Genomic DNA, 21,963 nt, shown 5'->3' on the forward strand with positions numbered 1-21,963 from the left:
TAGGATTATGTAGATATTAATTTAAAAAATCACACAGTACAACAATGCTAAATGTCTATGAAAAAGGTTTACCGGATTTGAACCTGGCATAGGCTTCCCATTCAGTTTATGGAGACAACGATCAGCACTGGTTTGGTCAGCTAACTCCACAAAGCAATATCCTGCTAGTATTCTGAAACCAAACCAAACATGAATGTACAGAGTATTATCACCTATGGGACCATGGAGAGCAATACAATCACAACATCTCATTCACTGCAATACTTAGAAAGGCTTCAAGGTAAAGCCACTGAATGTTAATTGGGCTGTGCAGCAAATTTCAACTTATGCTTCATAGTAGTTCTGATAAAAGCATTTAGCAAAGTCTTTCCATACTAAACCTTCTAATAATATTTTGCAAGGGTACCATTTAACAGGTGCCAAACACTCTCCACTAACTTGGCCATATTGTTATTCCTCATATGAGTGTTGACAGGCTAATTAATCGTAGATGGCAACGCAGTCAAGTTGATCATGGGCTGCACTTGACATCCACATGTGCACACTTTCCAGCAAGGATCACTGGATAGCGACCAGCAATGAGATCTCCAGCCCATATTCCACACCCAGGGGCGCTGATAAAAATTGCAATGCACTTTCTGCTGCTCCGATTGAATTCAGCCAATTCAGCACGTGGGGAATTATATCCTTGGAGCATTCCTGGTCTGTATGGCTTGGCATTGGATAAACTCCAAACTTGTACTATCCTTTCAAGTAGTCCATGAAATTATAACATCTTCTGTTGCATATTGAAGAATAAATATACCGAGGAACTTCAATGTTGGTAGGGACTTAGCTGTAGTGAGGAATTCAGATCCTTTGATTTATTTATACCCCCCCCTTTGGAATTTATCATTATTATCTATTTCTTTATCGGTGAAACACTCCCGAACCAAAAGGCCCACCACTGCCACGCCTCAACCAGCTGTGGGGAAATATACAGGAGAGGCAATAGATAGGTCAACCTGTAATTTTTCATCCTCCTTCAGAAGCAACTCAATGTGCAGCTCAGATAGGAAAGACAAGTATGCTGCTATGCTGGTACAGCACATCTCTCCCACCAGCTGCAATTTATGTTTTAGCAAAGCCTTCAGTTGGTGGAAACAATCAGCATACTGAGGAAAATTGACAAAAAAAATAAGGTACTTTAGAAATTTACGATATGTAATAGTGGCCAAATATGTCAGTCATTAGAAATGAAAGGATAGACTTTCCTGGGAGCGTTGCCCTGGCACTGAACAGGAGCAGCGAATCCAATTGTACTGCTCCTGTCCATAGAAAACACAGAACATAGAAACATAGAAATTTACAGCGCAGAAGGAGGCCATTTCGGCCCATCGTGTCTGAGCCGGCCGCCAAAGAGCCACACGGCCCTCGGTCAGCAGCCCTGAAGGTTACATATAAACCTATCAACAATGAACAATGGCGGATAGGTAAAGAGCAGCCGGCCCAACCAGTCCGTCAGCCAGAACTGCACGCAGTACTCCAGCTGTAGCCTAACCAGTGTATTATACAATTTAAGCATAATCTCCCTGCTCTTGTATTCAATGCCTCGGCCAATAAAGGCAAGCATTCCGCATGCCTTCTTTGTCCTGGATCCCATGTGCGTTTACCTTCGTGGCCAGTCTGCCATGTGGGACCTTAGCAAAAGCTTTGCTAAAGTCCATATACACTACATCTTAAACACTACCCTCATCGACCCTCCTGGTTACCTCCTCGAAAAATTAAATTAGGTTATTCAAACACAATCTTCCTTTAACAAATCCGTGCTGACTGTCCCCAATTAATCCTTGCTTTTCTAAATGTAGATTTATCCTGTCTTTCAGGATTTTTTCAATATCCACCTGGCCTGCTACTTTCAAGGATCTGTGGACAAGCACTCCAAGGTACCTTTGTTCATCTACACTATTAAGTGGACTACTGTTTAATGTGTATACCCTTTCTTTATCAGCCCTCCCATTTCTCCGAAATAAATTCCATTTGCCACTGTTCCTCCCACCTGACCAGTAGATTGATATCCTCCTGCAGTCCATGACTTTCCTCTACAGTATCATACACCCAAAGCCAAACTTCTTAATCATATCCCCTATATTCGAATCTAGGTCATTAACGTATACCACAAAGGGACCCAGTACTGAGCCCTGCAGAACCCCACAAGAAACATCCTTCCAGTCACAAAAACATCCATTAACCATTACCCTTTGCTTCCTACCTCCAAGCCAATTTTGGATCCAACTTGCCACTTTGCTCTGGATCCCATGTGCTTTTACCTTTGTGACCAGTCTGCAATGTGGGACAAAAGCTTTGCTAAAGTCCATGGGCAAGAACCTCCACTTTTGTGCTTATCGCCCAAAAATGGGTGTTATTTCCGACGTGGGCAGTAAAAAAGCGTTTTCAAATCGCCGGCTTCTCGCCCATTCTCAAAGGACCTTGTCTCCATTTTTGAAAATGGGCGTTACCGCATGCTATCTGAAATGGGCGGGAGCGTTACATTTTTTTGACCTTCTGCCGTAAAGTGTCGCCGTCCTTAGTAATGGCATGGCAACACTCGATTTAGGAGGTCATGGGTCATCATGACATGCGCAGAAGAGGAGACAGAGAGAGAGGGAGAGGGAGCTCCGAGGCACTGAAAGCGTGTGTGGCTATGATGTGTGCTTGTCTGGCTGTTGTGGGAGGCACGAGGGAGATTCACCAGCAGCAAAAAATCGACTAAGCACCAAGAACATAGTTGGCACCGAGTTTTTGTCCAACAAATAAGATATAACATGGAAGGGAAGCTCGGTGACCTCCTTGATGGACTTACTCATCAGTGTCCTTAAAACAAACGCCTGGTATGGTCAGTGTGATTCTGTGCCACAGCTGGGATATCTCCAGGTTCCTCAGCTACATGAGCAACAACTCTAACTTCGAACTGCGGGCTTTATTTAACTTAACAGACATGGATGATGCGGGCATCATTCGCTTTTTACACGAGAAATTAAAATGAGCCCTGGAGCTGGTAGCCAGGAACACTGGTGACAGAGGGCTCCCAGTGGTCCCGGAGCGTGGCACTGCACTGCCGCACCCCCATTGCCAACCACACAAGAGCAAGCAGCAACATCTTGCTTCTGGCTCGGAGCACGTTCCCACCTCAGGACCGTCCTCTCCCGTATCCTCCAAGCAACGTTTCGACCGTCACCCCCCCAAAATGAAGCATCGCCTGAGGAGCTCCTCGGCCAGGTGGCTTGGAGTCAGGAGGGGAAGGGGAAGGGGTAGAGGTGGGGAGGAGAAGCGGGGGTGGGGGGGGGAGGGGAAGGGTTGGTTTGTACAGATGTACTGATGATTTCAGACTAATGTTCAGTTTAAATGTATTTTATTTAACAAAACCTTGTAGTGCATTGGCTCTGATAGCTGCACCGTTACATGCTGGTGATTCCTTAATATCAAAGGGTATAATTACACTTAACTTCAATCAACTTAAACTTTAACTGTCACCAAGGTGATGCCCACCATTAATGTATCACCTGCACACCCAGCAGTGTGTCAGTCTTCTAATTGATAGAGAATTCAAACAGGCTGCATTCAGACAGGCTGTGAGAATTCACAGACCCCAAGTCAGAGCTGCTACGTGAGTGGGAACATGTTGCATTAAGTCATCAATCAACTTGACATTTTAAGACCTTTGGTAGCGAGCCAATTAAAGGTTAACAGAATATCAATTGAGCCAATAAGGTCAAAGAAGGCACGTTCTTTTCTGTAAACTGATCAGGTATAAGAACAGCCATTTTGGCCATGCGTTCTCAGAAGGACAAAGGCCTGGCTTAAAGCCAAGAGCTTGTTGCAGCTGCCAGAATAAAAGTTATGTTAAAACTACAACTGGAGTTCGTATTTCATTGGAACTTAAGAGATCTAACACTAATTAACACCAACGTTCTTTCAGGCAAAGCGATCATTGATGAGCTCCTGACGTAAGGCTCTTGCAGCTATCGTGCCATCACGGGCTCTTTCATGCGGTCTACAGGGGGGTGGGGGCATGGCTTCAGTCAGCCTGATTGTCTGGGCCGATGTCAGCGTCCGCCTCCTCGTCCTCTCTTTGGTGTCCCCTCCTGATAGCCAGGTTGTGCAGCATGGAGCACACCACCACGAATTGAGCTACCTGCTCAGGGTGGTATTGGAGCTTGTCTCCTGAGTGGTCCAGGCATCTAAAGCGCTGCTTCAGCACTCCAATGGTTTTCTCCACGATACTGCGAGTTGCTCTGTGGCTCTTGTTGTATCACCTATCAGCTTCGGTGTGGGTGTCACACAGGGGGGTCATCAGCCAGGTGGCGAGGCCACATCCTTTGTCACCAAACATCCAGCATTGACCTTGTGGCTGATTGTTAAACAAGTCAGATACAGTGCTCTCACGCAGGATGTGAGCATCATGGATGCTGCCCGGAAATTGAGCATTCACTGCCAGTACAATTTGCTGGGGGTCGACAACCAGTTGGACATTCAGGGAGTGGAATCCCTTGCGGTTGCTGAAAACCTTTGCATCCTTAAAAGGTGCCCGCATCGCGATGTGCGTACAGTCTACTGCTCCCTGCACCTTGGGGAAGCTTGCAATTCTGGAGAATCCTAGAGCCCTCTCACTCTGTGCCTCCCTGATCATAGGGAAGCTGATCAAGTCCATCCTGCGTGCATACAGGGCCTCAGGGACCTGTCTAATGCAGCGACGTGTGGCATGCTGAGAAAGTCTGAAAATGTCTCCAGCTGTTTCCTGAAAAGAACCCGAGGCATAGAACGACAGTGCCGCGGTGACTTTGACCTTGAAGGACAGTGCAGTACTGATAGTGTTGGCAGGCTGCAGATCTGCCCTTATCAGCTGGCATACTTCAGTGATATCTCTTTCTGGAAGCGCAGTCTCCGAAGGCAGATAGTGTCGGGCAAGTCGAGGTAAAAATGCTTCTCCTTCTACTTGCGGGGATGTAACATCTGGTCCTCCTCATCAGTCTGTCACGTCTTACGTTGGGCACATAATGCTGTGGAATGTACCTTCGGCGATCTCAAGTCTGCTGCATGTAATTGGTCACCAAGAGAGGGTGAGAAAGGACAGGCCCCATTGCAGTAGCTTTCTGTTTCCTACCGATTGGTCACAAACCAGGAATGTCCCGACAAAGATACCTATTCAATTCCAATTGGTCACAGTATGGTCAAGATGTTTTTGAGAGATGTTCACATCAACTCCAACGACCTGCAGAGTACATCCGAACTCCGCCAAGGTTGAAGCACAGGTTAAAGGATGCGACAGGTGATCTAGAACATGGCGTCCATAACGCTGAGATTAGTTCCACTTTTTCTGGGTGTTTTTTTGGGCGAGTGATATTGTGGGCGATATGCGTGGGAGGTGGTGAAATTGATGCCGGCCGATCTCATGTCCATTAGTTTTGGTAAATATGCTCTTTACGACAAAAAAAAGTGGGCGGGCGGTATTATTGAATCTCGGCGTTAAATCAATACAGAAAGTGACGCTGGGCGATGTTATGGGCGGTGAATTCGCCCATTCTGATGTTTCCACCCAAAAAAAGTAGGCGGGCGGTAATATTTTTTCCTGCCGTTAAGCACATGGGGAAAGTAACACTCAGCGATAAGTTTCCTAAAAATGCCCGTCAGTTTCCATTTTGTGCCAAAATGGCCGATATATGGGCGCTATACATCATTTCAGCGGTAAAATGGGCGTTAAGCATGCAAAAAAAGTGGCGGTTCTAGCTCCATAGATACATCTTATGCACTGCCCTCATCGACCCTCCTGGTTACCGCCTCGAAAAATTCAATTAGGTTAGTCAAACACGATCTTCCCTTAACAACTCCGTGCTGACTGTCCCTGATTAATTCTTGCCTTTCGAAATGTAGATTTATCCTGTCCTTCAGGACTTTTTCCAATAATTTTCCCACCACTGAGTTTAGGCTGACAGGCCTGTAATTACTCGGCCTATCCCTTTCTCCCTTCTTAAACAAGGGTATTACATTAGCAGTCCTCTAGTCCTCCGGCACCATGCCTGAATCCAAAGTGGACTGGAAAATGATGGTCAAGGCCTCTGTCATTTCCTCTTTTTCTTCACCCAACAGCCTGGGATGTATTTCATCTGGGCCTGGGGATTTATCCACTTTCAAAGCCACAAAACCCTTTAATATTTTATTTCATCAAGAATTTCACACCCCTCGTCGATAGCAGCATCTGTATTGCCCTTTTCCTTTTTGAAAACAGATGCAAAGTATTCATTAAGAACCATACCAACATATTCCGCCTCCACAGACAGACTACCCTCATGGTCTCTAATAGGCCCCTACCCTTTCTTTAGTTACCCTCTTGCTCTTAATATATTTATAGAACATCTTTGGGTTTGCCTTGATTTTACTTGCCAAGAATTTTTCATGCTCTCTCTTAGCATTCCTAATATCCCTTTTAATTTTACCTCTGAACTTTCTATATTCCTCCAGCGATTCTACAGTATTTAGTCACGGTTTATGACATAAGCTTCCTTTTTTTTCTTTATCCTCCCTGTAAGTCCCTAGACATCCAGGGGGCTCTAGAATTGTTACTCCCACTCTTTTTCTTTAAGAGCACATGTTTGGCCTGAGCCCTCCGGATCTCCTTCTTGAATGCCTCCCACTTTTCCAACACTGATTTACCTTCAAGTAGCTGTTGGCCCACTGTGGCCAAATCACTTCTCAACTTAGCAAAGTTAGCTTTTCTCCAATTTGGGACTTTTATTTCTTATCCATAACTACCTTGAATCTGACTGAATTATGGTCACTGGCACCCAAGTGCTCTCCTACTGATACCCCTTCCACCCACCCAGCTTCATTCCCCAAAACTAGATCCCCCTCCCGTGTTGGGCTTGTTACATACCGACAGAAAAGAAAAGTTCTCTTGAATGCATTTGAGGAATTCTGCACCCTCTATACCCTTCACACTATATTTGTCCCAATCAATATTAGGATAGTTGAAATCCCCTACTATTACTGCCCTATGGTTTTTGGACTTCACAGAAATTTGCCTGCACATTTTCTCTTCTATCTCCCTCCCACTGTTTGGGGGTCTATAATACACACCCAGCAGTGTGATCGCCCTTTTTAATTTTTTCAGTTCGACCCATATGGCCTCATTTGATGATCCCTCTAACATATCATCCCTCCTCACAGCTGTAATAGTTTCTTTAATCAATATACTAATCAATGAAGTATACACCATTTAGAACAGGAAGACCGCCTTGATTACTACTTACTAACCCTTGTTTCCTCTGTCTTACAGATTCACTTTCTGCATTCTTGCTTTCAAATTTCAGCTTTACTTCCTTCCCTATTAAATTCGTTCTCAGGTTCCCATCCCCTGCCAAGCTAGTTTAAACTCTCCCCAACAGCACGAGCAAAACTCCCCGCGAGGATATTGGTCCCGGCGCTGTTGAAGTGCAACCCGTTCGGTTTGTACAGGGCTAGGAATGCTGGTATTTCTGTCCATGGTCATTAACCTGGCCCAAGGCATAGGCCAACCCCCAGCAGGGTATAGCGCTGGCAGCATGGGTAGGAGATTTAAGTAAAGCTGCAGGCCTCTCAGACTGGAGATCAGCAGCCAGAAAGCCTCAGTGCCACTAGGAGGAGTTAAAAATTTTACTTATCCTATGTTCAGGCCCCACTGACCAGTTGGCAGCAATCTGGTATGCTTTACTCGGTGCCTTATCGCTGGAGCACTCAGCAACCAGCTTCAGGTAAACGAGATAGGAGGTTGGAAATGCCCCTTCCCACCTCATTTACATAACTGGAATGAGACTGCTGCTCCACCCCTCAAAACCCAGGAAATCCTGGGACAATTTAAAATCTGGTAAAACAGATCGCCAACCCTTTTACCCGACCTTTGCACCCCGGAAAATGGTCATTCTGGAGGGGAACGGGCATTCGTCAGGGAAACCGGCCTTGAAATTTCTGTGAACGTCACAGAACAAAAATAAGAAGTGGCAGTTAGGGCTTAACTGAGTATTTTGAGACTTTTACCCATCAGACATCTGAAGCATCGGACAAATTGAACAATTGAAAATGCACTGCATATTCAAACATTTCTCATAAGAAATTTGCTCTTTTGGACTCTCTCGGCTGGATTCTATGACAGACTTGCAAAAAATCATTAGTTAATTATTCTGCGTTTTAATAAGGGATGGAGAAGGCATCAAGACAGTGATAGTGCAGCAATTTAGACCTCTGGGACTCTCTGCACCACGACATTAAACTGAATTTTATAACTTTTTCTTACCCAGTCATTCTGTTGCTAATGATTTTCACATTGACGGTTGGCTCACCCATAGTAGAAAAGGCTTGCTTGATAAAAGTCTCATCCATGTACTGTTCCAGCTAAAAAGGCAGAACAGAAAGTGAGAAATTAATTTCCTAATGTCCACAAGAGTTTGAGGTATGTACTAACAACAGACACTTGAAGTAATATATTTTTTAAATACACTAAAGAGCTGCCATTTCAGAAATTAATCTGTGGACTATTTTACCACTGAATGATTAAAGGGAACCCCAGGTAGTTACTTTTAAAAGATATTCGGACAAATTTTAATGCATGATTATCTTAACCTTCTACACACCAAAGGAAATTCAGAATTGTGGAAACAGCTTAAATCAGACATGCTGCATGGACTGGTACAGCAACAACGTACATTATTGTAGAACCTCTCACAAAGGGAAAGGTCTTACACCATTTTACTAGGAACAGCCAGATGTCGAGCAAATTGCAAGATTGGGGAAGGGGGTTGCAATGCACAGCGAATAGGTTTTGAAGAGGCTTTTGAATGAAGGGAGGGGTAGACAGCCAAGCTGTTTATGCAGAATTACAAACAGCAGGGACATATATCTAATAGAATATTGGGATACAGATAAATGGAAAATGCATCAACGATACACAGCTAGACAGGTTTGTTCAGGTTAGGTGTTGCCAAAGCATTTGAGTGAACTGAACATGCAAATAAGGAACTTTAAAGTCAATTCACTGGTGACAAGAGAGCCAGTGGAGTGATGATGGGAATGTAGGTTTTGTGTGAGAGATGACTGAGCAATCGAGCTCTAAATTCACTGGAGTTTATGAAGTTTAGTGAGGACAGTATTTCAGCAATCAATTATAAAGGTGATGCAAGCACGGGCTAGAATTTTGCCTGTGGGGGTAAAGAGGTAGGGATGCAGGTAGGCAATATTCAAGAGTTGAAAAAAAAGCAGTCTGGGCAATTGACTGGATGTTGGATCAGGAAGTTAATGCAGGGTTCAGTGGAATATTGCCCACTACCTGGTTCAACCCAAGTGGGCAACTGGGCAGAATGATGGCGCGAGAGGAATTAGAGAATTGAAACGTTACATCACTGTTCAAAAAACGAGTGTAAAGATAAACCCAGCAACGACAGGCCAAACAGTTTAACCTTGGTAGTGGGGACAAAATTAAGTGTCAATTGGATAGGTGGGGATTAATTAAGGAACCGCAAATGTAACATCCTTATTTAAAAAAGGAGGCAGACAAAAAGCAGGAAACTATAGACCAGTTAGTCTAACATCTGTGGTTGGGAAATGTTGGAATCCATTATTAAAGAAGCAGTAGCAGGACATTTGGAAAAGCAAAATTCGGTCAGGCAGAGTCAGCATGGATTTATGAAGGGGAAGTCAAGTTTGACAAATTTGCTGGAATTCTTTGAGGATGTAACGAGCAGGGTGGATAAAGGGGAACCAGTGGATGTGGTGTATTTGACAAGGTGCCACATAAAAGGTTACTGCACAAGATAAAAGTTCACGAGTTTGGGGTAATGTATTAGCATGGATAGAGGATTGGCTAACAAACAGAAAACAGAGAGTCGGGATAAATGGTTCATTCTCGGGGGGCAATCAGTAACTAGTGGTGTGCCGCAGGGATCAATGCTGGGACCCCAACTATTTACAATCTATATTAACGACTTGGAAGAAGGGACCGAATGTAACGTAGCCAAGTTTTCTGACGATACAAAGATGGGAGGAAAAGCAATGTGTGAGGAGGACACAAAAAATCTGCAAAAGGACATCGACAGGCTAAGAGAGTGGGCAAAGATTTGACAGATGGAGTACAATGTTGGAAAGTGTGAGATCATGCACTTTGGCAGAAAAAAAATCAAAGAGCAGGTTATTACTTAAATGGAGAGAGATTGCAAAGTACTGCAGTACAGCGGGACCTGGGGGTACTTGTGCAAGAAACATAAAAGGTTAATATGGAGGTACATCAAGTGATCTGGAATGCCAATGGAATATTGGCCTTTACCGCAAAGGGGATGGAGTATAAAAGCAGAGAAGTCTTGCTACAGTTGCACAGGGTATTGGTGAGGCCACACCTGGAATACTGTGTGCAGTTTTGGTTTCCATATTTACGAAAGGATATACTTGCTTTGGACGCATTTCAGAGAAGATTCACAAGGTTGATTCTGGAGATGAGGGGGTTGTCTTATGAGGAAAGGTTGAGTAGGTTGGGCCTCTACTCATTGGAATTCAGAAGAATGAGAGGTGATCTTATCAAAATGTATAAGATTATGAGGGGGCTTGACAAAGTGGATGCAGAGAGGATGTTTCCACTGATAGGGGAGACTAGAACTAGAGGGCATAATCTTAGAATAAGGGGCTGCCCATTTAAAACTGAGATGAGGAGAAATTTCTTCTCTCAGAGGGTTGTGATCTGTGGAACTCACTGCCTCAGAGAGCTGTGGAAGCTGGGACATTGAATAAATTTAAGACTGAAATAGACAGTTTCTTAAATGATAAGGGAATAAGGGGTTATGGGGAGCAGGCAGGGAGGTGAACCTCAGCCCATGATCGGATCAGCCGTGATCGTATTGAATGGTGGAGCAGGCTCGAGGGGCCTTATGGCCAACTCCTGCTCCTATTTCTTGTGTTCTTATGTTTTTATGTAAAGCCAGCACAGATTTCTTAAAAGCAAATTGCGTTTAACCCACTTAATCAAGATTTCTGATGAGGTAACAGAGAGGCTTGATGAGGGTAACAGAGAGGGTTGATGAGGTAACAGAGAGGGTTGATGAGGTAACAGAGAGGCTTGATGAGGGTAACAGAGAGGGTTGATGAGGTAACAGAGAGGGTTGATGAGGTAACAGAGAGGCTTGATGAGGGTAACAGAGAGGGTTGATGAGGTAACAGAGAGGGTTGATGAGGGTAATGCGGTTGACGTAGTGTACATGAATTTATAAAAGGTGCTCGACAAAGTGCCACATAATAGGCTTGCCAGAAAAGTTGCAGCCTGTGGAATAAAAAGAACAATGGCAGCATAGATATGGAATTGGCCAAGTGATAGGAAACAGAGAGTAATGGTGAACAGTTGTTTTTCGGACTGGAGGAAGGTATACACAGTGGTGCTCCCCAGGGGTCGGGACTATGACCACTGCTTTTCTTGATATATATTAATGACTTGGATGGGGTGTACAGGGCACAATTTCAAAATTTGCAGATGACACAAAACTTGGAAGTATAGTGAATAGTCAGGAGGAGAGGTATAGACTTCAGGAAAACATAGACAGGCTGGTGAAATGGGAGGACATGTGGCAGATTAAATTTAACACAGAAAAGTAGGAAGTGATACATTTTCATAGAATCATAGAAATTTAAAGCATGGAAGGAGGCCATTTCTGCCCATCGTGTCCACACCAGCCAACAAAGAGCTATCCAGCCGAATCCCACTTTTCAGCTCTTGGTCCATAGCCCTGTGGGTTACAGCACTTCAAGTGCACATCCAAGTATTTTTTAAATGTGATGAGGGTTTCAGCCTCTAACACCCTCTCAGGCAGTGAGTTCCAGACATCCACCACCCGCTGGGTGAAGAAATTTCCCCTCAAATCCTCTCTAAACCTAGTACAAATTACTTTAAATCTATGCCCCATGGTTGTTGACCCCCTCTACTAAGGGAAATAGGTACGTTCTATCCACTCTATCCAGGACCCTCAGAATTTTATACACCTACATAAGAACATAAGAATTAGGAACAGGAGTAGGCCATCTAGCCCCTCGAGCCTGCTCTGCCATTCAACAAGATCATGGCTGATCTGGCTGTGGACTCAGCTCCACTCACGCGCCCGCTCCCCGTAACCCTTAATTCCCTTATTGGTTAAAAATTTATCTATCTGTGATTTGAATACATTCAATGAGCTAGCCTCAACTGCTTCCTTGGGCAGAGAATTCCACAGATTCACAATCCTCTGGGAGAAGAAATTCCTTCTCAACTCGGTTTTAAATTGGCTCCCCCGTATTTTGAGGCTGTGCCCCCTAGTTCTACTCTCCCCGACCAGTGGAAACAACCTCTCTGCCTCTATCTTGTCTATCCCTTTCATTATTTTAAATGTTTCAATAAGATCACCCCTCATCCTTCTGAACTCCAACGAGTAAAGACCCAGTCTACTCAATCTATCATCATAAGGTAACCCCCTCATCTCCGGAATCAGCCGAGTGAATCGTCTCTGCACCCCCTCCAAAGCTAGTATATCCTTCCTTAAGCAAGGTGACCAAAACTGCACGCAGTACTCCAGGTGCGGCCTCACCAATACCCTATACAATTGCAGAAGGACCTCTCTGCTTTTGTACTCCATCCCTCTCGCAATGAAGGCCAACATTCCATTCGCCTTCCTGATTACCTGCTGCACCTGCAAACTAACTTTTTGGGATTCATGCACAAGGACCCCCAGGTCCCTCTGCACCTCAGCATGTTGTAATTTCTCCCCATTCAAATAATATTCCCTTTTACTGTTTTTTTTCCCCAAGGTGGATGACCTAATACTTTCCGACATTGTATTCCATCTGCCAAACCTTCGCCCATTCGCTTAACCTATCTAAATCTCTTTGCAGCCTCTCTGTGTCCTCTACACAACCCGCTTTCCCACTAATCTTTGTGTCATCTGCAAATTTTGTTACACGACACTCTGTCCCCTCTTCCAGGTCATCTATGTATATTGTAAACAGTTGTGGTCCCAGCACCGATCCCTGTGGCACACCACTAACCACCGATTTCCAACCCGAAAAGGACCCATTTATCCCGACTCTCTGCTTTCTGTTAGCCAGCCAATTCTCTATCCATGCTAATACATTTCCTCTGACTCCGTGTACCTTTATCTTCTGCAGTAACCTTTTGTGTGGCACCTAATCGAATGCCTTTTGGAAATCTAAATACACCACATCCATCGGTACACCTCTATCCACCATGCTCGTTATATCCTCAAAGAATTCCAGTAAATTAGTTAAACATGATTTCCCCTTCATGAATCCATGCTGTGTCTGCTTGATTGCACTATTCCTGTCTAGATGTCCCGCTATTTCTTCCTTAATGATAGTTTCAAGCACCTCAATAAGGTCTCCCCTCAGCCTCCTCTGTTCCAAAGAAAATAACCTCAGCCTATCCAATCTTTCCTCATAGCTAAAATTCTCCAGTCCAGGCAACATCCTCGTAAATGCCCTCTGTATCCTTTGGTAGAAAGAATGGCCCCAAGTTTCCACATGATTTGCTCCTGATTTTTCGTTGCAACTGGTGGAGAACGGAGTATCTTAGAAATCGCAATTCTCCACATTTAAGTTTTCTGCAGTTCTAGTCAGTTAGAACAGTTTCACTTTTGAACAGAATTTTTTTTTCAAAAGGGGGCGTGTCCGGCCACTGACGCCTGATTTGAAAGTTTCCACAGTGAAAACGTACTCCAAACTAACTTAGAATGGAGCAAGTGAAGATTTTTGTAGGCCTGAAAAAACCTTGTCTACACATTAAAAAATCAGGCGCAGGTTACAAATTAGGCGTCCGGAACGAGGTGGGGGGGGGGGGGGGAAGGGAAGGGAAGTCATTAAATTCTACAATAAATCCTTAGTTATACTTATACAAATATTATACAAATAATTCCAACCTGAATAAAAATTTATGAGCAAAGAAAAGATTAAATAAACCATGTTCCTACCTGTGTGAAAGTGCTTCAGGCAGGGAGAAGGCTGCAGGAAGCCTCACAAGTTGAGGCAGCAGTTCCCGACGGCGGGGGGGGGCGGGGGGGGAGACCCCTCTGCCGTCGGTCGGGCCGGTCGGGAAACGGCTGCCTCAACTTCTGAGGCTTTCTGCAGCCTTCTCACTGCTGCAAGAAGCCTCAGTGCTGATCATGGAAGGGCAACGTGGTTTTATTAAAAAATGTTAAAAATTGAACAGCTACAAAGAACTACAAAAATGACCGAGTGCCAATGTTTCCTTCACACTGCGCGTGGGCGAACGCTCCAACGCGCACGCGCAGGGTTGCCGGCACGAAAAAAACTCATTTAAATGGTACCCGCCCCCTCCTACTTACAAAATCGGCGCGAGTGGTAGGCTCCGCCCCCCTGGGCGCCGCGCCAAGCTGACATCGAGCTGCAAAGCGCTCGAGAATAGCGCGGTTTTTTTTCAGGCGCCCAGCTCGGAGGGCCGCCTGTTTTGCCGCGTGTGGAAACTTGGGGCCAATAAGAGGACTTGTAAACTAAATGGTACAATCCTGAAGGAGATGCACGAACATAGAGAACTGGGGGTATGTGTGCACAAATTGTTGAAGGTAGCAGGGCAGGTTGAGAAAGCAGTTAAAAAGGCTTACGGGATCCTTGGCTTCATAAATAGAGGCGCAGGTTGGACCTCTCTGGTCCAGCACCCTTGGGACCTGACTTGTGCTGGAACAGAGAATTTGCTGAACCACGGGAGGTCACGTCGAGCCCAGGCTTACACGGTACCTGATTACAGTGCCCGAGCTCCTGAACGCCTCTGCCATGCTCCAGCTGCGAAACTCGAGCCTCGTGCTCTCTCTCTGTGCTGGTTTGCTGCTCTTTTTTTAAGGTCATGTCTCCCTCCTGCCACCGCCGCTGCCTGATGCCGCCGCCAACCCCTTCTGCCACCGCCACTGGACCCCTACCCGGCTCTGTACGTGCCTCCGCTGGACCCGCACCCCCACCACCTCCGCACCGCACTCCACCGCCGCACTCACACCCCTGCCGCCGCCAGACCTGCCGCTGCACTCGCATCCTGCCCCCCCACCCCCCCGGCCACTGCCAGACTCGCGCCTGACGCCCCCCCCCACTGCACACGCTCCAGGCAAGGGACTGATGCCAAACCATGGATGGTTCCGGATCAGAGAGTTCCGGACGGGAGAGGTGCAACCTGTATAGAGTATAAAAGTGTGGAAATTATGATGAACCTGTGTACAGTGTCCAATTCTGGGCGCCTCACTTTAGGAAGGATGTGAAAGCCTTAAAAAAGGTGCATAAAAGACTTACGAGAATGATTCCAGGAATGAGGGACGTCAGTTACATTGATAGACTGGAGAAGCTGGGCTTGTTTTCCTTGGAGCAGGGAACATTGATAGGAGATTTGATAGGGGTATTCAAAATCATGAGGGGTCTGGTCAGAATGGATTGAAGGAAACGGTTCCCATTGGCAGAAGGATCGAGAACCAGAGGACACACATTTAAGGTGATTGCCAAAAAAAACCAAAGGCGATGTAAGAAAATACTTTTTTACGCAGCGAGTGGTTAAGATTTGGAATGCACTGCCTGAAAGGGTGGTGCAGGAAGACTCAATCTTATCCTTCAAAATGAAATTGGTTAAGTATCTGAAAGAAAAACATTTGCAGGGCTATGGGGAGTGAGGGAGTAAGACTAGCTGAGAGCCGGCACAGGCTTGACAGGCTGAATGGCCTTCTGCCGTGCTGTAACCATTTTATGATTATGATTCCAGGTGGGAATGAAAAAGGAAGGCTTTGATTTTCTCAATGTTGATCTAAAGGAAATTTGTATTCGTCCAAGATTTTATGTCGCTTAGACATACATTTAGCACATTGGCAGCCTTGCTGATGACTAAAAAGCTAGAATTAGGAGTAACTGCCATATGTTTCGAAGTGTGCAATTGCTGTTACTTAATGGTAGTATGGGAAAGGAGGGGAACAAGGATAGAACCTTGGGTCAATCCACAGGTGTTTGTCTGAATATAAGAGAACCCATTTAAGATGTAGTAATGGCTACATTGTAAAAGTTAGGAATGGAGTCGGGAAAGAATGCGAGGATAAACTTTGGAGGACTGGAGGAGGAGAGACAAAATACTATAGTCATAGACAGGGTCTTGTTTATGACATTACTGGGAGTGACTGGAGGGACTCAAAAAGTAAATATTCAAATGGTGCTAAGCTGAGAGCCAATGATCGTTAGGAGAAAGAGCAGGTTAGAGATCAGAGGATTATTGGAGAGTAGAGGGTAGGCTTTTATTTACGAAAAAGCAGTTTTGAAAGAAATGAGAATTGGATCACAGGACAAAAAAAAAATAACACTGCATTAATAAGGATTGTGAAAACTAAAATGAACAGAAAAGAACTAGAATTTTCATGAGTTCAGAACTTCCCATAGTATTTTACAGACAATGAAGTATTCTGAAGTTGCAATGTAAGGAAATGTGCAGCCAAGTCCCACAAACAGCAATGAGATAAACAATCACACAATCTGTTTTGGTCGTGTTGGTTGGAGGATAAAGCTCAGGACACAGAAAACTTCCTGTTCTTCTTTGAATAGTGACAGAGAATCTTTTATGTCCATCTGAGAGAGCAGGTGCGACCTTGGATTAATGGGGTCAAGTTTCGGCCTGAGTTGCTCCTATTTTTTTGGAGCAACTAATTTAGAATGGAGCATCTTAGAAATTGCAATTCTCGTCATTTAGTTTGCTCCAGTTCAAGTGAGTTGGAACAGTTTAATTTTAGAACAGATTTTTTTTTTAAAAAGGGGTCGTGTCGAGCCTGTTTTGCAAGTTTAGGCAGTAAAATCTTACTAGTGTAGATTTTTGAATGCTCAGAAAAACCTTGCTACACTTCTAAATCAAGCGTAGGGAACGACAGATGGGGGGGGTGGGGGGATGGGGGGAGGGAAGTTTACAAACATTAAACACTTCACTTTTACAAATAAAGAGCCATCATCAATAATAAATGATAAATAAATCAATAAATCAGCCAATAAATCAATCAAAAAAATTCTTTAAAATTAAAAAAATTAATAAATAAAAAATTAAGTTTCTACTCACCGACTGCAGCACCGGGAGCCCTCCAACAGCGTGCTGGGATCCCCCCCCCCCGCGTGTCTCTCTCTTTGTCAGTGTCTCTCTCACTCTCTGTTTCTGACAGCGAGTGGTGGGGGGGGGGGAAGAGCGGGAATGGGGAGTGGTAAAGAGGGGGAATGGGGGGTAAAGAGGGGGTAAAGAGGGGGAATGGGGGGGTAAAGAGGGGGAATGGGGGGGGTAAAGAGGGGGAATAGGGGTAAATAGGGGGGTAGGGAGGGGTAAAGAGAGGGGAGGGGTAAAGAGGGGGGATGGAGGGGTAAAAAGGGGGGAGGGAAGAGGGGTTGGGGGGAAGAGGGGTTGGGGGGGAAAGAGGGGTTGGGGGGGAAAAGAGGGGTTGGGGGGAAAAGAGGGGTTGGGGGGGGAAGAGGGGTTGGGGGGGGAAGAGGGGTTGGGGGGGAAAGAGGGGTTGGGGGGGAAAGAGGGGTTGGGGGGAAAGAGGGGTTGGGGGGAAAGAGGGGTTGGGGGGAAAGAGGGGTTGGGGGGAAAGAGGGGTTGGGGGGGAAAGAGGGGTTGGGGCAAAGAGGGGTTGGGAGAAAGAGGGGTTGGGGGAAAGAGGGGTTGGGGGGAAAGAGGGGTTGGGGGGAAAGAGGGGTTGGGGGGAAAGAGGGGTTGGGGGAAAGAGGGGTTGGGGGAAAGAGGGGTTGGGGGAAAGAGGGGTTGGGGGAAAGAGGGGTTGGGGGGAAAGAGGGGTTGGGGGGAAAGAGGGGTTGGGGAGGAGGGAGAAGAGGGGGAGGGTGCGAAGGGGGGAGGGAGGGTGGAAGAGGGGGAGGGTTGGGAAGGGGGGAAGAGGGGGAGGGGAGGAAGAGGAGGAGGGAGGGGAAGAAGGAAGAAGGAAGGGGAGGGGGGAAGAGAGGGAGGGGGAAAGAGGGGGATGGGAGGGATGAGGGAGGGGGGAAAGAGGGGGATGGGGGAATGGGGAAGAAAGAGGGGAGGGGGGAAGAGGTGGAGGAAGGAAGAGGGCGAAAGAGGGGGAGGGGGGAAGAGGAGGGGGGAAGGAGAGGAGAGGGGGAAAGAGAAGGGGAGAGGGAGGGGGGTGGGAGGGAAGAGGAGGGTGGGAGGGAGGGGAGAGGAGGAGGGGGTGAAGAGGAGGAAGGGGGGGAGAAGAAGAAAAGGTAAAGGAGAGGGGAATGGAGGGGAGAAGAGGAGGGGGAGGGTGGGTGGGAGGTAGGGGAGAGGAGGGTGGGAGGGAGGGGAGAGGAGGAGGAGGGAAGGGAGAGGAGGAGGGGGAGGGAAGGGAGAGGAAGAGGGGAGACGAGGGTGGAGGGAGGGGAGAGGAGTGGGGGAGAGGGGAGAGGAGGGGAGAGGAAGGGGAGAGGACGGGGGGAGGAAGGGGAGAGGGAGGGAGAGTGGGGAGAGGAGGGAGGGAGGGGAGGGGAGAGGAGGGGAGGGAGAGAGGGGAGAGGAGGGGGTGGGGAGAGGAGGAGAGTGGAGAGGAGAAGAGGGGAGGAGAGTGGAGAGGAGGTGGGGGGTGCCAGAGTGGGACCTGATCGGGAGGGAGGGCGGGAGGGAGCCGGAGCGGGACTTGAACGGGGTCGGAGGGGGAGGTAGCCGGAGCAGCACCTGAAGCTGAAGAGGAGGGAGGGCAAAGTCTGATCTTCGCCGCCCGAGTGAGCCCATTCGGCCAGGGCTAGGGGCGGCGTGCTTCGGGCCCCTCCCACAAAGCCTCGGGGGCCTGGAGCTACTGCACATGCGTGCACAATCAAGCGCGCATGTGCAGAGGTCCCGGTATTGTTTTCAGCGCCGGGACCTGGTTCCACCCCCGACCCCTTGTGCTGCGCCACGCCGAGCACGAAGACGTCCTGAAGAACTCGCAGAATCACAAGGTATGTTTTCGCTGCCCTTTTTCTTCCAGAAAGTTAATGCACCTTTTCGAGATGCGCCGTTTTTCCAGAGGGCGGAATCATGGGCCCAGTATTTCATTCGAAAAACATCATCTCTGACAATGTAGCACCCCCTCAGTACTGAACTGTAGTATCAGCCTAGATTATTTAAGAACATAAGAACATAAGAAATAGGAGCAGGAGTAGGCCATATGGACCCTCGAGTCTACTCCGCCATGTAATACGATCATGGCTGATCCGATCATTGACTAAGGTCCACTTCCTTGCCAGCTCTCCATAACCCCTTATTCCCTTATCGTTTAAGAAACTGTCTATTTCTGTCTTAAATTTATTCAATGTCCCAGCTTCCACAGTTCTCTGAGGCAGCGAATTCCACAGATCCACAACTCTCAGTGAAGAAATTTCTCCTCATCTCAGTTTTAAATGGGCGGCCCCTTATTCTAAGATTATGCCCTCTAGTTCTAGTCTCCCCTATTAGTGAAAACAGCCTCTCTGCATCCACCTTGTCAAGCCCCCTCATAATCTTATACTTTTCGATAAGATCACCTCTCATTCTTCTGAATTCCAATGAGTAAAGGCCCAACCTACTCAACCTTTCCTCATAAGTCAACCCCCTCATCTCCGGAATCAACCTAGTGAAACTTCTCTGAAATGCCTCCAAAGCAAGTATATCCTTTCGTAAATATGAAAACCAAACCTGCTCGCAATATTCCAGGTGTGGCTTCACCAATACCCTCTACTACTGTAGCAAGACTTCCCTGCTTTTATACTCCATCCCCTATGCAATAAAGGCCAAGATTCCATTGGCCTTCTTGATCACTTGCTGTACTTGCATACTAACCTTTTGTGTTTCATGCACAAGTAACCCCAGGTCCCGCTGTACTGCAGCACTTTGCAATCTTTCTCCATTTAAATAATAACTTGCTCTTTGATTTTTTTTCTGCCAAAGTGCATGACCTCACACTTTCCAACATTATACTCCATCTGCCAAATTGTTGCCCACTCACTTAGCCTGTCTATGTCCTTTTGCAGAATTTTTGTGCCCTCCTCACACATTGCTTTTCCTCCCATCTTTGTATCATCAGCAAACTTAGCTATGTTACACTCAGTCCCTTCTTCCAAGTCCTGAATATAGATTGTAAATAATTGGGATCCCAGCACTGATCCTTGCGGCACCCCACTGGTTACTGATTGCCAACCCGAGAATGAACCATTTATTCCGACTCTCTGTTTTCTGTTAGTTCGCCAATCCTCTATCAATGCTAATATATTACCCCCAACCCCGTGAACTTTTATCTTGTGCAGTAATCTTTTATGTGGCATTTGTCAAATGCCTTCTGGAAGTCCAAATACACCACATCCACTGGTTCCCCTTTATCTACTGTTCGTTACATCCTCAAAGAATTCCAGCAAATTTGTCAAACATGACTTCCCCTTCATAAATCCATGCTGACTCTGCCTGACTGAATTTTGCTTTTCCAAATGTCCTGCTACTGCTTCTTCAATAATGGACTCCAACAGCTTCCCAACCACAGATGTTCGGCTAACTGGTCTATAGTTTCCTGCTTTTTGTCTGTCTCCTTTTTTAAATAGGGACATTACATTTGCAGATTTCCAATCTGCTGGGACCTCCCCAGAATCCAAGAAATGTTGGTAAATTACAATCAATGCATCCACTATCCCTGCCGCTACTTCTCTTAAGACTCTAGGGTGCAAGCCATCAGGTCCAGAGGATTTATATGCCTTTGGTCCCATCATCTTACTAAGTACCACCTCCTTAGTGATTGTGATTGTGTTAAGTTCCTCCCCCTCTTAGCCCCTTGACTATCCACTGTTGGGATATTGTTAGTGTCCTCTACTGTAAAGACTGATACAAAATATTTGTTCAGAGTTTCTGCCATCTCAATGTTCTCCATTACTAATTCCCCAGTCTCGTCCTGATTCCCAGGATGGCAGGACTGACATATGAAGAAAGACTGGATCGACTAGGCTTATATTCACTGGAATTTAGAAGAATGAGAGGGGATCTCACAGAAGCATATTAAATTCTGACGGGATTGGACAGGTTAGATGCAGGAAGAATGTTCCCGATGTTGGGGAAGTCCAGAACCAGGGGTCACAGTCTAAGGATAAGGGGTAAGCCATATAGGACCGAGATGAGGAGAAACTTTTTCACCCAGAGAATTGTGAACCTGTGGAATTCTCTACCACAGAAAGTTGTTGAGTCCAGTTCGTTAGATATATTCAAAAGGAAGTTAGGTGTGGCCCTTACGACTAAAGGGATCAGGGGGTATGGAGAGAAGGCAGGAGTCGGGTACTGAAGTTGCATGATCAGCCATGATCATATTGAATGGTGGTGCAGGCTCGAAGGGCCGAATGGTCTGCTCCTCCACCTATTTTCTATGTTTCTATGTCCTCTAAGGGACCAACATTTACTCTAGCCACTCTTTTCCTTTTTATCTACCTATAGAAACTCTTGCTATTTATTCTTATATTTCATGCTAGTTTACTTTCATAGTCTATCTTCCCTTTCTTAATAATTTTTTTGTCATTCTTTGTTGGCTTTTAAACGCTTCCCAATCTTCTGTCCTCCCACTAATTGTGGCCACATTGTACGCCCTTGTTTTTAAATTGGATACCGTCCTTTATTTCTTTAGTTAGTCACAGATGGCTATCTTTTCTCTTACACCCTTTCCTCCTCACTGGAATATATTTTTCTTGAGAGTTGTGAAATATCTCCTTAAATGTACACCATTGTTCATCAACCGTCCTACACTTTAATCTATTTTTCCAGTCCACTTTAGCCAACTCGGCTGTCATAGTCTCCTTTATTTAAGCTTAGTACGCTGGTTAGAGATCGAACTTTCTCACCCTCCATCTGAATTTTAAATTTAATCATGCTATGATCACTCATTCCAAGGGGGTCCTTTACTAGATTTTTATTAATCCTGTCTCATTAAACAAGACCAGATCTAAGAT

General features: G+C 46.0%; 1 protein-coding gene across 2 annotated transcripts in view; it reads right to left on the minus strand.

Moving 5' to 3' along the window:
• trnau1apb (tRNA selenocysteine 1 associated protein 1b) overlaps positions 1–21,963 on the minus strand; it is a 43,693-nt gene that overhangs the window by 19,710 nt on the left and 2,020 nt on the right. For both annotated transcript variants that reach the window (XM_070880735.1, XM_070880736.1), the window contains exons 2-3: positions 8,306–8,403; positions 73–172 (exon numbers count right to left, since the gene is read on the minus strand). In XM_070880735.1, coding sequence (XP_070736836.1) covers positions 73–172; positions 8,306–8,403 — 198 coding nt within the window. The remainder of the gene's footprint in view (positions 1–72; positions 173–8,305; positions 8,404–21,963) is intronic.

This window comes from Pristiophorus japonicus, chromosome 5 (genome assembly GCF_044704955.1).
Source record: "Pristiophorus japonicus isolate sPriJap1 chromosome 5, sPriJap1.hap1, whole genome shotgun sequence".
In the NCBI taxonomy this organism is placed as follows: domain Eukaryota; kingdom Metazoa; phylum Chordata; class Chondrichthyes; family Pristiophoridae; genus Pristiophorus; species Pristiophorus japonicus.